Source organism: Rattus norvegicus, chromosome 2 (genome assembly GCF_021556685.1).
Source record: "Rattus norvegicus strain SHRSP/BbbUtx chromosome 2, alternate assembly SHRSP_T2T, whole genome shotgun sequence".
NCBI lineage: Eukaryota > Metazoa > Chordata > Mammalia > Rodentia > Muridae > Rattus > Rattus norvegicus.
In genome coordinates, this window is record NC_141535.1 from 162,047,002 (window position 1) to 162,063,432 (window position 16,431).

The 16,431-nt window shown below is 37.5% G+C and overlaps 1 protein-coding gene across 2 annotated transcripts in view; it reads right to left on the minus strand.

Moving 5' to 3' along the window:
* Nucleotides 1-3,368: 3,368 nt before the first annotated feature.
* Pdcd10 (programmed cell death 10) overlaps nt 3,369-16,431 on the minus strand; it is a 42,119-nt gene continuing 29,056 nt past the window's right edge. For both annotated transcript variants that reach the window (XM_087629646.1, NM_001009542.3), the window contains exons 4-8: nt 15,392-15,509; nt 14,174-14,300; nt 7,844-7,922; nt 7,506-7,588; nt 3,369-3,995 (exon numbers count right to left, since the gene is read on the minus strand). In XM_087629646.1, coding sequence (XP_087485772.1) covers nt 3,914-3,995; nt 7,506-7,588; nt 7,844-7,922; nt 14,174-14,300; nt 15,392-15,509 — 489 coding nt within the window. In that variant the 3' untranslated portion in view covers nt 3,369-3,913. The remainder of the gene's footprint in view (nt 3,996-7,505; nt 7,589-7,843; nt 7,923-14,173; nt 14,301-15,391; nt 15,510-16,431) is intronic.

Below are 16,431 nucleotides of genomic sequence, written 5' to 3' on the forward strand. Positions count from 1 at the left end.
ACAGGAAGATCAGGAATTCAAGGCTAGCCTATACTACAAAATATCCTCCCCTTTCAAAATTAGTAAATAAATAAAAACATTTCACTTACCTGAAATAAAAAGATGCTGTGGGCTGAGGAGAGGTAAGGTACAGGGCAAGAATAAGATTCTGCATTTAGATGTTCAGAACCCACAGAAAGCCACAGGGCTGGGCATCTCAATGTATCTACACCAAGATGTTAGGTGGAAATAGAAAAAGGTAGAGTTGAACATCTAAGGTTGTCTTAGGACATCTATGTATATCATATGGCATGTATGGCAGGGCATGTGCAGTGTGAGCATGCACTCATATACATGAACATACACCATGGGAACACGTATTCTTAGCTGTTTTTGTGTGCACACACAGCCCCAAACACACATACACACATGCGCTCAAAGATTTTAAAAAGTTGTTAAAATGATAAACATGTGAGGAAATATGGCACCCTCATATTTTACTCCCAAGGATATAAAACAGCACAGCTACTTGGAAATTATAAAGTTACTGAACAGCAATCCTGATGCTAAGTATCCTCTTAACAAAAATTCAAGTCTTACAGCAAGATTTCCACCAAAAAAATTAGATGTAACTGAAATGCTAACAAATTTTTACATGGATAAATGAAAGTATGAAACATGATGGATTGCTACTCAGCAAGAAAGGATAAAGTATACCACACACGCCGACACACCGACATGGTTAAGTGGGAAGGGTGAGGCACAACATATTGTGGTAGTTTGAATGAAAATGGCTCCCGCAGGCTCCTGTATTTCAATATATGTTGGTGAAGTTTGATGGATTACATATAGCCTTGGAGGTATATCACTGGGAGTGGGCTTTAAGTTTTAAAAGCCCATGTCAGGCTGTGTGTGTGTGTGTGTGTGTGTGTGTGTGTGTGTGTGTGTGTGTGTGTGTGTGCCTCTGCCTGTCTTTCTCTGCCTCTTGCTCTCTTGCTTGTGGATGTGAGTTCTCAGTTACTGTTCAAGCAGCCTGACAGCCAACATACTTCTGGCCATGAGAGCCATGGACTCACTCTCTGAAAACTGTAAGCAAGCTCCCAACTAAATTATTTGTTTTGTAAATTACCTTGGTTATGCTGTCATTTCATAGTAAGTAATAGAATAGTAACTAAGACTGGCATAGTTGTAGAAAATGTCCTAGAACGGAAAACCTATAGGGACAAAGATAGCTCATTTTTGCCTGGAGCTGGGAATGAGGAACTAGAGTAGTTGAGTGTGAGATGTCACAGTGATGCCTGTTCTATACCTGAGCTAAGGTCGCACCACTCCATATTATTGTTTTAAAATCACTGAGTGGAACAACTAAGATGAGCTTTTTGACACAATTTTATCTCTACTGTTTCTAGGCTGGTAGATCCGTTAATTCCTGGGTCAGCTAAGCTTTGCCATTACATCTACTTTAGAGAACATATATGAAGCCCTAGGTGCGCTGGTGCACAGCACTTCCAGGATTGGGAGCTGAATGAGAAAGGTAAAGTCAAGGCTAGTTTGGTCTGTGCAGTTAAGACAAAAACAAAAACCGAAGAGACTTAACTACATGCATGCAAGGTGACTATCACGGTTTAAAAATGTTTGTCCTTTTCAAAATTCCTTCTGGGACTGTCACTGTAAGCTGTTAAATGGGTAGAAACTTAATCCAGCCATGAAACCTGGCAGGGAAGCCTCTGGATAGTGTTAGGCTTGCAGAAGAAGATTAGCAAGGTTGAGCTGTATACATGCAGCTTCACAAGGAGAAACCAGTACTTCATTACTATTGGGCTGCCCCACAGTGATTCTCAAACATCTAAAACATCGAGCTTCTCAAATCTGGACCAATCTGTCAGCTTAAATAAATCTCTTTATAACGTAATCTGCAGTAGTGTTGTGAACAACAGAAAATAAGACTAATTCCTTCTGTTTGCCCATTTTTAGTTTTAACTCTCAATATTTTGTGTCTCTTGTCCTGGGCCATCTGCAGTGGTTTTCCTCCCCACTTGTATGTTGCAGAAAGAGCAGAAAGAAGGGCGCAGGGAGGTATGACTTGGTGTTCTGAATCCATTTCTGAGAGCAATATATGGCCACATACACCTTTGTATGTGTGTAGGCATACATTTCACAGCTGGTCTGCTGGATGGCCTAGTTGCAATGAAAACACTGCAGATCCAGGTGTAAACTGTTAGCAACTTCTTTCTAGTTGTATGAAGAACTTGCTGATCACAGATCTTGGAGTGCTTTTATGAAAGGTTAATTAAGGAGGAGTGGGGAGTTGGAAACATTTATGTAAATGGAAGAGAAAACTCACAGGGCATGGGAACCACCTAGGAGTGATCTACCAAAAATAAAATAAAATTTAAATAGCAAAGTATGTGATATAAACCACTAGGAAAAAAATCAAACAAACAAACAAACGAACAAACCCTTATGAACCTGTAACATTCACATTTAGGTAGAGGGATAGACAGGATGTGGAAAGAGGACTTCTGCTTGCAGTAGACTGTCTACTGGTCCATGTGGAAACAAATACTAGAGTTGGAAAGTCACCATCAGATTGGAGCAGGGAGCATCAATATGTGTTCATTCCCAGAGGAAGCCAAACACTTGACTTTCCTTAGATCTTCCAACAATAAATAGTAGTTTTTGATGAAAATGTTAAAGATTATCACTTTGCTTGTTTTAATGGTTCTGCACTTTTGAATAAAGGCAAATCAAATTAGGAACACATTCATAGGTCGGAAAAGTTCAATCAATTATCTGTCTTTTCAGTAAGGAAACTTTCACACACACTTATATTTACTTGGGTGGTTTTATGTTGTCAATGACAGCAATCTTTAAAAATTCACTTTTTAAAAATGGAACAAAAATAATTAAATTGTCATATAGCAAAGATCTGTCAATGGAGTTAGTTTAATATTTAATTTCTTTATAAAAGATGAACAAAACCTGATTTTCCCTTTATTTTATAATTAAAAACTCACTCAGCATGAATACTAATACATAGTTTTCTAATAACTTCTCTAGTGTGAAACAAACTATACATATTTAAAGAGTGTATATTATATTAATACTGATAGAAATCTCAATACAACTATTACAAGTTTTAATTAATTGTGGCTACTTTGGGGACATTGTGCAAAGCTTATTAGGGCCTAGCATACTCGAAGTAATTTCTTGGAGCCATAATCTACAATTCAGATAGTTGTCAGTACAAAGACACTGAAGACTGATCTCTCTTCTCGGGTCTCTAAAGATTGGAAATAGTGAAAAAATATCCAGTTCTTTATATGTAACAACTAACAAAAGTATTTTAACTGACTACATTTTGCTCAAAGTGATTAAGGACAAAAAAATAGGAATTCTTGTTGCTTTATTATTTGATAAACTGCTAGTAAGCTCCCATTAGAAGATCTTTAACATTATACCAAGTTGTCTTGGTCTTCTGATCATATATACACACACACATATATATATGCATCTTTTTTTCAAGTAAAGAAATGTTTAACAGATGTAAACTATTTATTGAATATTTGCCACCAAATATTGTTAAATACATTATCTTGCAGCATATCGCTTTCAAGTTAAAATGTCAGAAACAAACACCAATATTTACATTTCTTGTAAGGAATGTTATATAATGACACATTAAGGCGTAAATTCTTTTGGCTTATAATTCTTAAAAGAATGATAATAGCAAAAGTGATGCAAAATCTTCAGTGTGAGGTTATGATTAAGCTACATTTTACAAAAATACGGTGTAAGATGGCGATAATCCCATTCAACATCCTGGATTAGACCCCTCAGGAGGGCTGGTAATTTATACAGTCAGACTTTAAATTTACAGATAAGTGCAGTTTAATACTGCCACTGAGAAGTACATCTCTGAACATATACAGCTTCAGGCCACAGTTTTGAAGGTCTGAAGTATCAAGTTGGTTTGATGAATTAGCCGGTTGGCACTTATGAACACATTTATTGCCCTGTTTAAAAAGAGAAAGAACAATCATTAATTTCATTCCCCAAACTCACTATTTTAAACTAAAATATTTACAGTTAGTGTCATATTAATGGTAGCATTAAAATAAAAGAGGGGAAAGGCAAGTTAGTTCTGAGCATTCCAGTTTAGAATTTAATAATGTCTTAGGGTTATAACTATAGTGTCTGGGAATCACTGCCCCCTGGTGGTTCTGACTGGTTATATGGTTGCTACCCCAACAACCATTTACAGGACAGACAAATCACTGAGCAAAGAGGAAGATTCAGATTGGTCTTCAGCTGTGATTCCATGTACAAAATAAAATACAATTTTTAAAAATTCTGTTAACAAAATAAAGTCTGACATGATCAAATGATGATTCGGACGAAGTCTCCAGTTGACATGATCTGCTAAAGCATGCATGATACTAAACCTCAAGATCTATAGTGGCACTGTAATATGTGGCATCAATGGGCATGATAAAGAAATATTAACTACTTCTAATCTTACCCACCCTAATTTATCTAATTTAAAACCCTGTGATTTAGTACTGGACCCAACGAATACAAAAGCATGATGTTAACAAACACAGACCCTGTATGGGTTTGTGCTAGGTCATCTGCAAATATTTTATGTGGTGTAGCTTGTTTTTGTGGGACTCCCAACGATGGGGTGGGGGTGTCTCTGAAACTTTTGCCTTTACATCAGACTCTTTTCCTCCTTCTGAGTTGTCATGTCCAGCCATGATATGAGAGTTTGTCCCAGTTTTCTGTATCTTGTTAGGCTATGTTTGTTTGGTAGATATCCCCTGGGAGACCAGAAAACTCCAGCACTCTTGTACTCATACTCTCTCTCTCACTCTCCCCCTTTGGAAAGGAAACAGAGGAGTAGTTGATCTGAAGGAGAGGGAAGGTTGAGGGAGGGACCAGAAAGTGCAAGAAGGGGAAACTGTGAGCAGGATATTATATATATGAGGAGGGGAAGAAGCTAATTTGTGTGCCAGGATGTTCTGTGAGGTCCCCCACTGTGTAGCCTTATCAGTCTCTCTGTACCAGGGCTGAAGGTTGGATTTTTCACATAGGAGGGGTTAGGAATAACCCAGTTGAGTCAATGAGAATTTGTCTCCCTAGTCCAAGATGTCTTCAAAGACCTTGCTCCTCTAACAATTTTCCATTTGGAATAAGCATATTTAAACAAAACAAAAGCCTATTTAAAGCTAAGGAGGTCAGAAATATAGTATCAAGCTTGAATAATCCATATACTAAAATTTTAGATTAGTGAAATATCATTTCCTTTTAACTTTCATTATATTTGACTAGTTAAAATTAGTATACCTTTTTGCAAATTTTACCTTTGGTTATTTGGACTTAGTTTATTAAACTATGCCATAGAACATCATTTTCCTAGACTACTTGAATTTGCACATGGAACATAAAACTATTAATGTAACTATCTTTAATTTGTAATACAAATGAAAATACTTATTTCTCTGAACATTAAAATTGACTGTACAATTTTTATACCAATGTTCTTTTAAGGTATCTTAGAATAATATCGTAAGTGTGTGGTTTTACTTTACATAAGATCTTAAAACTTCAAGAATGTTTGCTGGTTGGAATATTTTCTAGCTTTATATATTACTTCTTTTTCAATATAATTTCTAGTATCTTAACTGAAGTACAGTCAACAATCCACATGAAGCCATAATGCAGATGTCATAACCCATAAGATCTGTTTAAATACTGAGCACATACACAAAACACAATCCCTAGATCTACACAGGCCTCTACAGAAAGTTTTCTATAAATTTAAAACTAATGTTCACTTACGACTTTCATATAGTTTTCTTAAATACTCATTTGCCTTTGTCTTCCTTCACTCAGGGTGTCCTATCTCTAGTCTTCTCTTATGTAGCTACTTTATCTTCCCTTTAGCACAGTGCTAGCCTGAGAGCACCCCAAGGCCACCTGCTTACATTTAGGCAATGTTCCTAGGCAATCAGGTAGAAATCTTCCAAAGTGGAACTGTGGCAATGAACATTTATAAACTGACCGAGGATGGCTTTAATATGGAGAAAGGATTGAGAATTATTGTTATTAAGCTCTAAACTCTACATACTACTTTTTCCACGGATTGGCAGCTTTGACAGCACCTGAACAACCTTTAAAATTATACAATTATTGAACCCCAACTTAGAGCTATTCCATTAGATGCTACTAAAGTTTAAGAAGAAATATTTTGGGTTGGTACAAAGTAGTAAGTTAAGACTGGCTTAATGGACCGAAGGAAAGGCCATCCAGAGACTGCTCCACCTGAGGATCCATCCCATATGCCGACACCAAACCCAGACACTATTGCTAATGCCAAGGAGTCATGCTCACAGGAGCCTGATACAGTTGTCTGCTGAGAGGCTCTGCCAGAGCATGACAAATACAGAGGTAGATGCTCACAGCCAACCACTGAACTGAGCATGGGGTCCCCAATGGAGGAGTAAGGGGAAGGACTGAAAGAGCTGAAGGGGTTTGCAACACCATAGGTAGAACAACAATATCAACCTAACAGACCCTTCCCATAGCTCTCAAGGTCTAAATCACCAACTAAAGAGTACACATGGAGGGACCCATGGCTCCAGCTGCATATGTAGCAGAGGATGGCCTTATCTGGCATCAATGGGAGGGGAGCCCCTTGGTCCTGTGGAGGCTTGATGCCCCAGTGTAGGGGAATGCTAGGGTGGTGTGGCAAGAGTGGGTGGGTGGGTGGCTAAGTATCCTCATAGAAGCAGGGGGGAAGGGGGATGGGATAGGGAGGTTGCAGGGGGGAGACAAAGAAGGGGAATAACATTTGAAATGTGAATAACAACAACAAAAAAGGGCTGACTTCATATCTCTAAATGTTTAAAAAAAACCCACCAAAAAAAAAAAACCAAAACAAAACAAGAAAACAAATATACAAACAAACTGCATTCAGGTAGTTTGTTCAGTTTAAAGTTTAGCATCTGGTCCTTTTCAAAAAGTTTCAAAATCCTTAAAGTAGGTTTCAGTTGTGGTTAGAACAGTAACCACTCTCCAATCTGCTGCCTTTGTTGAATAAGATGACTATTAAGGATGGAAGACAGAACTCAACAGCCACTGATTTTATGTTTTAATTTCTTTTTTTTTTAAAGATTTATTCATTTATTATATATAAGTACACTGTAGCTGTCTTCAGACACACCAGAAGAGGGCATCAGATCTCTTTACAGATGGTTGTGAGCCACCATGTGGTCGCTGGGAATTGAACTCAGGACCTCTGAAAGAGCAGATCTGAGCCATCTCTCCAGCCCTTATGTTTTAATTTCTATGTTCAATTTTCTCTTTTAGCTCCTTTCACTAAGTGGGTGTTTGGAATTAAACTGTGGATGAGAGGCTAGGCTGTGAGAGCCTTTACCCATGGAGACCTCTTACTGGCTCAATTTCAAGAGCCTACAAAAACATTCATTTAATTATAGTAGAAAAGTATTAATGACCATACTTACTTGCCATCTTTAAAATATGTCTTCAGAGTGTCACTGAAACTTTTGGAGTATTTTACAAATTCTTTCTTTTGGTGTTCAAGTGCCTATATTTACAGAAAGAAAAATAAGCTAAGTCAGAAGAAGAGCACAGAAGGCTAAGTCAAAGGGCAAAGACGGCAATGAATATGGGATGGATTTATACTCCGTAAGTCTGTGAAGTGTTTACTCACATAACCACACATCCACATCTGAGGACAAATGCAATGAGACAAATTCCAATACCCTCACCCTTCAGTCCACAGGCCATAAAACAACTGTATGCAAGCCCATATCTATGGTACCAACAACAAGCAACTTACCCTGCGGTTCTGGTATTGATATTTTTTAAAGACATTATTCACTGTATCAAGTAGTTCTTTTATTGCACTAGCTATATCCCTGTTTGAAAAGAAATAACACAATATTTAAAATCAGCTACATTGCAAGAAATATGTATGTATAATTATGAATCATGCTATACCACTTCACTTCCCCCACTGTTATGTATGCCTGTATGTCAGAAACTTTCATAGATTATCTATCCCGGCTCTGCCTGAGGGCTGGGATTAAAGGTATGCACCACATGGCTGGCTATTCATCTACATCTCTATCTATAGCCATTATCTTTTTGTTTTTGAGACAAGATATCAAGTAACCAGGGTAGCTTTGAACTCTACATGTAAACAAAAACTGTGAACTTCTATGATCCTCTTGGATTCATATCCAGAGTGAAATCATTCCCAGTGCACTGTTAGGAATTAAATCCTACTCTTTACACATGCAAGGCACACTCTCTACCAACGCCAGACTATCCATTTACATACTTAATTTTCTCAGTTCATGAAGTACTTCAGCTCATTCTGGAGTAGTAACACCATTTTTTCCAAACATGATGAATATACACCATCTCTTACATGCAAAGCACTGATATTAGGGTAGAACATAAAACGTTCCCTAGTGGAGTAGAATTATTTTCACACAGAAATAACACCTAGCCATTTACCACCACTGCTCCTTATTTAATAGTTGCAGCCTAAATCATGGAAGAGCCTCTCTATTTTCAAACAACTTCAATATTTTGCTTTGATGTGAAGGGCATAGTCCATCATATTTAGTAAAATTGTGTCACTGAACCTTGCTGTATTTTTGAGAAAAATTATACTTGTAACCAATATAAAATGTTAAATCTTCATATGAAAGAAAGTTTCACTAAATCTACAATGGAGCTAACTAAAATAAAGAAGGTAACAGTGATCACATAGATATGTAAATGTAACATCATTTTTTAAGCGTATTTTAGTATTCTACAAAAAATAATTATTAACTTGTTGCCATGGCTAGTGAGAAAGAGATTATAACAGAAATGGCTGGACAGAGCAGGTCAAGTGAGAGCTCAGAAAGAGACTGCTTAACTTATCTGGCAAGAAAAGCAAGTCAGGAAGAAGAGAAAGGGCTTTGCTTTTGAGAACTGGGAATCTGAAAGGCGAGCATGATGACAGCTGCTGAATCACAGTCTCTAGCGAGGCTTTCCTCAGACAGCAAATCACAGAGCCATCACAAATACCAAAATATCGGCACAAAGCTAGGGTAATCAGGTGAGTGACTACAGAGCCTGGTTTTAGCTGCACTTAACAGGAAGGAAAGGGTATCCATCATCCTTGTCTTTCAACTTCAAGAAGCCCAGAGCAAAGCAAGGTACCTCTCAGTTAGAAGAAAAGAAAATTGTTCATGGCCCAGGGATAGAACAGCTTTAGCAAAGCCACAGCAGGACCCAGGGCTAGACAAAAGCCTAGTAACTTGCTGCTGGGGCCAGGAACTTAGCTGCTAGAACAGCATCAGGCTAGGAGCCTAACGGCCTGGACAAGCTATGTTCTACAGAATAAGCTGGGAGGAAGAACAGGACAGCTCTGTCTCACTGTTAGGTCTAAGTCCACAGTGAGGAAAAGCAAGCACCTAGAGACACTGAGGCCCTGTATGAGAGAGAGAGAGAGAGAGAGAGAGAGAGAGAGAGAGAGAGAGAGAGAGAGAGAGAGAGAGAGAGAGAGAGAGCGAGCTTCAAACAGCCTAGGACCAGCTCTGTTATTGGGCAGAGGTCTGTACATTTGCAGCTCATGGTTATGCTACCTGACGAGACTTATGCAGATCTCTGGGGCTAAGGTTTAGGTACAACTCAGATCTCTGGGGCTAAGGTTTAGGTACAACTCAACTTTGCATTATTAATTTGTGGCTCCCTCCTCCACCCAAGTAGCATAGCTATAATTAGGTCTAAGCTCATAATGGGATTCCAGCACTGTCCCAGCATCTAACTAGTTTGGCTTGCAACACTGCTGGCTACCACAAAAGGTGAGGTATACCTGGGACTTACGCATAACAAAACCTGGTATGAGTTCTCAACTTAAAGCCAGATGCTTGATGCTGAGCAGTTTCCCAGGTGATGGTGTCAGCAGAGCTTCCTGAACAGCTCTAAATAACCTAGGAACATGAACCCTCCTCTATTAGACTTCTAATCTAGAAGCATCACTGATACCTAGTATTTTCTCGGATTATATGTATACTGAAAACCAGGAGACTTTGCAAGAAAGGGTCTTGGTTCTAATTTTCCAATACAGTGGTCTTCATTGCCCAGGGGCTTGGAGCATGACAGAGATTAGTGGTATGGTGGTCACAGCTACAAGACAGTACTCGAGTACTGCTCCATGCAATGACTCTGTCTGAAGCCAAAGACAACCCTGTAAAAAGTCAGACCTTAGGCCAGGTACTGTGAAAAAGGCCTTCACCCTATGTGGGCCACAGAGAAAGGCTTGAGCATAAGAGAATCTTCTCTCTTTAATTTCTGAGCAATAAATCTTAACAATGTACCAATGAACAAAATTACTACTAAATTCTCCTTTATTCCAACCTCCCAATAAATTCTAAGAAACAAGATTACCCCAACACCAGATAACAACATAAAACACTGTAGCAAAATAAAACAGATTAAAAAATGGACAAGAAACTCAAACAGACATTTTTAAAAACATCAGTGTCTAACTAATGACACTAAAAGTAGGTGATAAGACAATACTGCTAAGTAACAAAGAAACACAAATCAAAAGCATAATAAGCCATCATTTCAGCCACAGTGATAGCAACACAAAGTAAGGAATGTTGGCAAGGCTGCAGAGAAAAGCAGAGCCACAAACACTGAGGGTGGGAGTGTAAATTATCAGCATGTTATGTGGACAACAGTACTAGTCATTTCACTGCTTGGGTACACATCTAACACGATGAAATAAGTCTATCAAATAGATGTTCTACACTCCCATGTTCACCAGAGCTGTTCACAAAATAGTCAAAAAATAGTAAACAAGTCTGGTGTTCATCAACTGCTGGATGAATGGAAAAACCCAGTACAGATATACTGGATACTATTCAACAGTGAAAAACAATGAAATCCTGTAATCTATGATAATATGAATGGAATAAGACACTATTGTTAGATGAAATAACTCATAGAGAAAAAACAACACCATATAATTTCACTTGGAAGGAGAGTCTAAAGATGTTGATTTGATAACAGTTGAAAGTAAATGGTTGTGAGGAGAGGCTGGGAAGAGTGGAGGAAGGAGTACAGGGAAAGTATGATCATTGAATACTAAGTCACAGTTAGACAGGAACAAATTATGGCGTGGTACTGCATAGTAAGTAGAGTGACTATACATAACAATTACATGCCAATTTTTAAAAAACGACCTAGGATTTTTAAGTTTACACAAGGCAAACATGTGTTAGACATCACATGGCTCCCACTGATACATATAACCTTTGTATTCCTGGCTATCTATTACAATACAATTAAGAGTCTACACAAGTATGGATGAGCCACATTTTCAATCCTCTGCTATTTGGGAATGTGCAGCTAAGCCTGCTACTAGAAGATCAGGCAAATCACGGCGACTTACCCAGCTGCTGAAAAATGTTCTTGAAAAACATCCTGAAATAACTTACATTGAATAAATTATCCATAGATAGACAGTATAACATTGTTTACAGCACCAAGGTTTGCACTAGGGACATTGAATTATATTAGTAATCACCTGAGAATTAGCAAATTACCTAAGAACATAACAGCACAAAGGAATACTTAGCCAGTGAACCAGATAAAGAATTGAGATACAATAACTCTTTTAGATATAAATAATTTACAGCAGATGAAATCTGTGATAACTGACAGCAATATTTATATTCCCATAAAATTTGGTACAGTAGGTCATACTGGCTTAAAAGTAGCAAAATATGGGAAAGTAGGATTACTAATTTAAATATGAAAAAGTATGATTTGTTAAAAAAACTAAATTGTAGCCATCTGCACTATTCATACTCGATTGACTTCTCTTTTCCCAAATAATGTGAACATCCAAAAACATAAGACAAATGAATCCTGAAATGTATACAAAATACATTTCCACTGCCGTTACTCTATTAGTGCATTCAAAAAGTAGAAGTAAAATTGCAACGCCTAAGCCTTTGTTAAAAACTACAGGCAAACTCTCAAGGGATTGATTGATCAGGACCTTAACTGCTCATAATGTGACTTGCACTCTATTTCCTAGAAACCACAGCAGGTTAAAGAGACTTCCTAATGTAGTGGTTCTTAATCTTTCTAACACGTTCCTCGTGTTAAGTGAACCCCAACCATAAAATTATATTGTTGCTACTTCATACCTATAATTTTACTACTGTTATGAACCCTAATGTAAATATGTGATATGTGGAATATCTAATATGTGACCCCAAAGAGGTCCTGACGAACAGATTGAGAAACACTGCCTTGGAGGGCAGAAACTATCATGAGGATGCCATTTCTGGTGCTATCCTTTCTGCCTTGGTGTACACTGTAATACTCCTCTCTAGTCTACTGACATTCAATAGAAGATATCATTATCACATTTCATTCAAATAGCAGAAGCCTGTCTGCACATGATTAGATCAACATCAATATAGGAATGGAACATAGCAGAGAATGCTGCCCTATACCCTTAGGAATATAACTTACTTTTATTTGTGGCTCATTCTCTTCATCTTTCAGGGAAATAATTATTAATACTATATCATTAACATATTAATACAAAGAAGTGCTTATGCTGCAACATAATCTTGTTTCTTTCCTTATCATTCAAAACATATGCTCCAAACATTTAACAGAGCATTTTGTAGTGAATGTCAAAGAGGATATTCCTGAGCACAAAACTGGCACTTACTTCATGTGGTTTCTTTTTATGGTTTCAAGGTAACACACAATTTAGCCTATGCCACATAACCATGCTAATAAAACTATGCTTCCCAGAAACCTTTACCTATGGCTTCCCCGAAGCACTACATTAATTGCAGATACAATTATTCCAGCTTGTGCTGCTTTCTAGCTATGAGGCTGAAGAGAATTACCACAGACACTTAGCTAGAAAGTATTTCCATCATTCACTAGTACAACCCTCAAAGGTGTTAGGTTGGTGATTTTGTCAACCTGACACAAGCTAGGGTCTTCTGAGAAGAGGACACCTCAGTTGAGAAAATGTATCCATGACATTGGCTATAGTGAACCTGGGGGGAATTTTCGGTTTGAAGCCTGATGTGTGGGAGGAATTACTCCTGGGGAGGTAGTCATGAAGTGTGTAACAGTGATCATGAGCCAGCTGGTAAACAGCACTCCTCCATGGCCTCTACTTCAGTTCTTGCCTCCAGAATTCTGCCTTGGCTTTTCTCAATAGGCTGTGAGTTATTTGGCTCAGTCTGACACCCAGCTCTCTAGAACTCACTACTCCTTTGCTGCCCAGCTTCTTAGCCCTTGTTACTTAACCTATAATCCAAAAGCAAGGATTTAGAGGTTCAACTTGGTAAATATCAAAAAACTCCATTCACATCTATATATTCATTTATTCCGATGATTTATGCCACTTTTGAAAGGAAAGCAACATTGGAACTTTCTGGCTACCAACATAGTGCCTACATTTGCTTTTGTCTGAAATATACAGGTTATTTACAGAATTTGTATATATACTGTCTTAGCATTTTATTGCTTTAAAAGGACATAATACTAAGGTCACAAAGGCAAACTTTTAGTTGGGGCTGACTTACAGTTTCAGAAGTTCAGTCTAATACCATCACGGTGGGAAGCATGGCATTATGTAGGCAGACTTGGTGCTGGAGGACCCAAGAATTCTACATCTTGATCTGAACACAGGCAGGAGACTAGTCTTCTGCAGGCGCCCAGGAAGAGGCTGTCTTTCCACACTGGGTAGAGCTTGAGCATTCAGACCTCATTGCCAACCCCCACAGGGACGATCTTTCTCCAAGGCCTTGACTACTCTAACAAGGCTACAGCTCCTAAAAGTGCCATTCCTCATGGGCCAAACACTCAAAGAATGAGTCTACGGGAGCCAGACCTTTCAAATTTCCACATAAAGTTTAATTTATATGGTTTAAGTTATTTGATTCATTATTGACAATTAAACATTCTAAAATGTCAGGATACTCTGAGGCCATTATGTCCAAAGTCCATGGCATTCAAAATTTCAGGTTTTATTACAACTTAATATTTTAATAAAATTCCTATCAAAATAAACAGAATTAATGATTGTTTTTAAATAAATCAAAGTAAAAACCTCACTTACTTGATTGTCTGCAGAAACCTCACTCTGTCATTGATCTCGTCTGGAATCTTACTGAGAATCTGTTTAAGTGCCCGTGCCTTTTCATTTAGGTCCTGGAATTCTGGCTCTGGTCGTTCAATCATGTACTCTGATAAAACAGAAACACAATAAAAATGTCATGTGACTCCGACAAATTCAATCTAACAACTCCCAATGCAGACTAAAGGAAGGATAGAGTGGGAAGACAGTCATTTAGTCCGAAAACAGAAACAAAGTTCAACTTGGTCAGGTGTAAAAATAAATAAATAATTTCTAAAGTAAAACAGAGTAAGACTACATATCTTTGAGATATATGAGGAAATGTAATACAATCTTAAATAATCCACCCATCCATTGATTTAAAGAAAGGAGGCTCCTTAACTCATGAGTCCTGATGTTCTGTATTGATGTCCCATGAGATCTTAAATAATGACACTCATAAAGAAGAAGTAGGTCATTTACATATTTGTAAAAAGGAAAGGGGAATTCAGAAACTTAAAACCCCTATAGTGTGGAATGTAGTACAGCCTACTTTATTAAGCTTCCTTTAGTATTGAATATGTGATGGGCAATAATATTAAAACTCCTACAGTACTGAATCTACTATAGTGTAGAATATTTTATGGTTCATCATACTAAAACCACATCGTGTTGAACATACTTTGGCTCATATTAAAATGTCTACAATGTGAAATATACTGTAGTTCATTATATTATAATCACAAACTTCCTACAATTTTCAGTATATTCTTAAAATTTCATTTGAAAACAAAGGCCAATACAAGCTCAACATATAGGCTGGGCTCCTAAAATGGCTTTTAAAAAGAAGTCTCAGTCAGACTTGGTAGATAAAAAGGCTTCTTACTACCAGGCTCACTGTCTAGTAGGAAGCTCATCAACTTAAAAACGGCTCACTTCTTTCAAATGCTACACAGAATATTTCTCAGAACTTTCAGTGAATTTGAAATTTGTCGATCCCTATATTAATGGGCAAAAAGATAAAAGTGTGTTGTATCAACAAATATGTCACTTAACTAAATTTGACAAATACAGAAAAGTTAAAGAGTCTGCTTGTTTCCTTTTACAGATAATGTCCACTACCATCACAAGAAGCATGAAGGAAGGGGGACAACTGGTAATGATCTGAAGGAAGTGCTTCTCAAGAATGGAGAAACTAAACACAAGTCTTCGTTCTGGTACCTTCTACGTCATCAGCTGCCATACGAAGAAGGGACTCAGTGAAGTTAACTTCTACACTTTTTTTCTCTAAGATTTTCATAATGATGTCTTGTGTGAGGCCTGGATTTTCCTTTTCAGCCTGCAAGAAAAACATGTAATGAGTCAACTGTCTGGTTCGAGATCTCTGGCTTCTGTGACAGAGGGATATACTGTGAGAAACACTGCTTCCACAATGAGATGCTTCCCATGCTTTGTTTTTTGTTTGTCTGTTTCTTTATTTTGGAGGGAGGTTTCAAGGACAAGGGGCAGATACAAGGGGATGGATGGGAAGATGAGTGGGACTGGCATACATGATGCAAAATTCATAAAGAATTAATAAAAAGGTAAAAAATCCTTACACTTCTCATGTTTTCCTATAAAAAATATCTCTAGTTTTGAAATACAGAAATGTGATCAGCATTTTAAAGCTAAAACTTAATTGTTAAGAATTTATTTACTTATAAGAACAGAAAGCATCGGTGACACGGTGCCACTAAGGGCACCATCAGCTTTGCTCAGCTTATACGTCAGAAGCTTTTATCATGTGCAAAGTCACAGACACACCGAGCATTCCTTGCCTTTCTATTATGTCTTCTCTCAGTCAACCAACAATGACAAAATCTCTTTATGATAGATTGCTCTTATCATGAATACACTGAGACATTTTAGCATATATAATATTTCATCTTAGATGGGCAATAATAACTCATCAAATGTTTTTGGAATATGTGCTGTATTAGAATTAAATACCAGGAAAAGCTAAATAAAACACTAGGGTAGCTTTTGCACTTTTAAGTAAAATTGATTTATTCACTTACCTACTTTTCATAGAATAATTTCCATTTCTCATTTTAGCTTTATAGCAAGAAATTTTGTTCAATGGTTTTTAAATTATCACTCATTGAAATTTGATTTTTTATTTACTGTTACTGGGATGTGTATGTGTGTGTGTGTGTGTGTGCGCGCGCGCGCGTTGCTTGGCCATAGGCAAGTACCCATGTACAAGTATAAGTGATAGGACA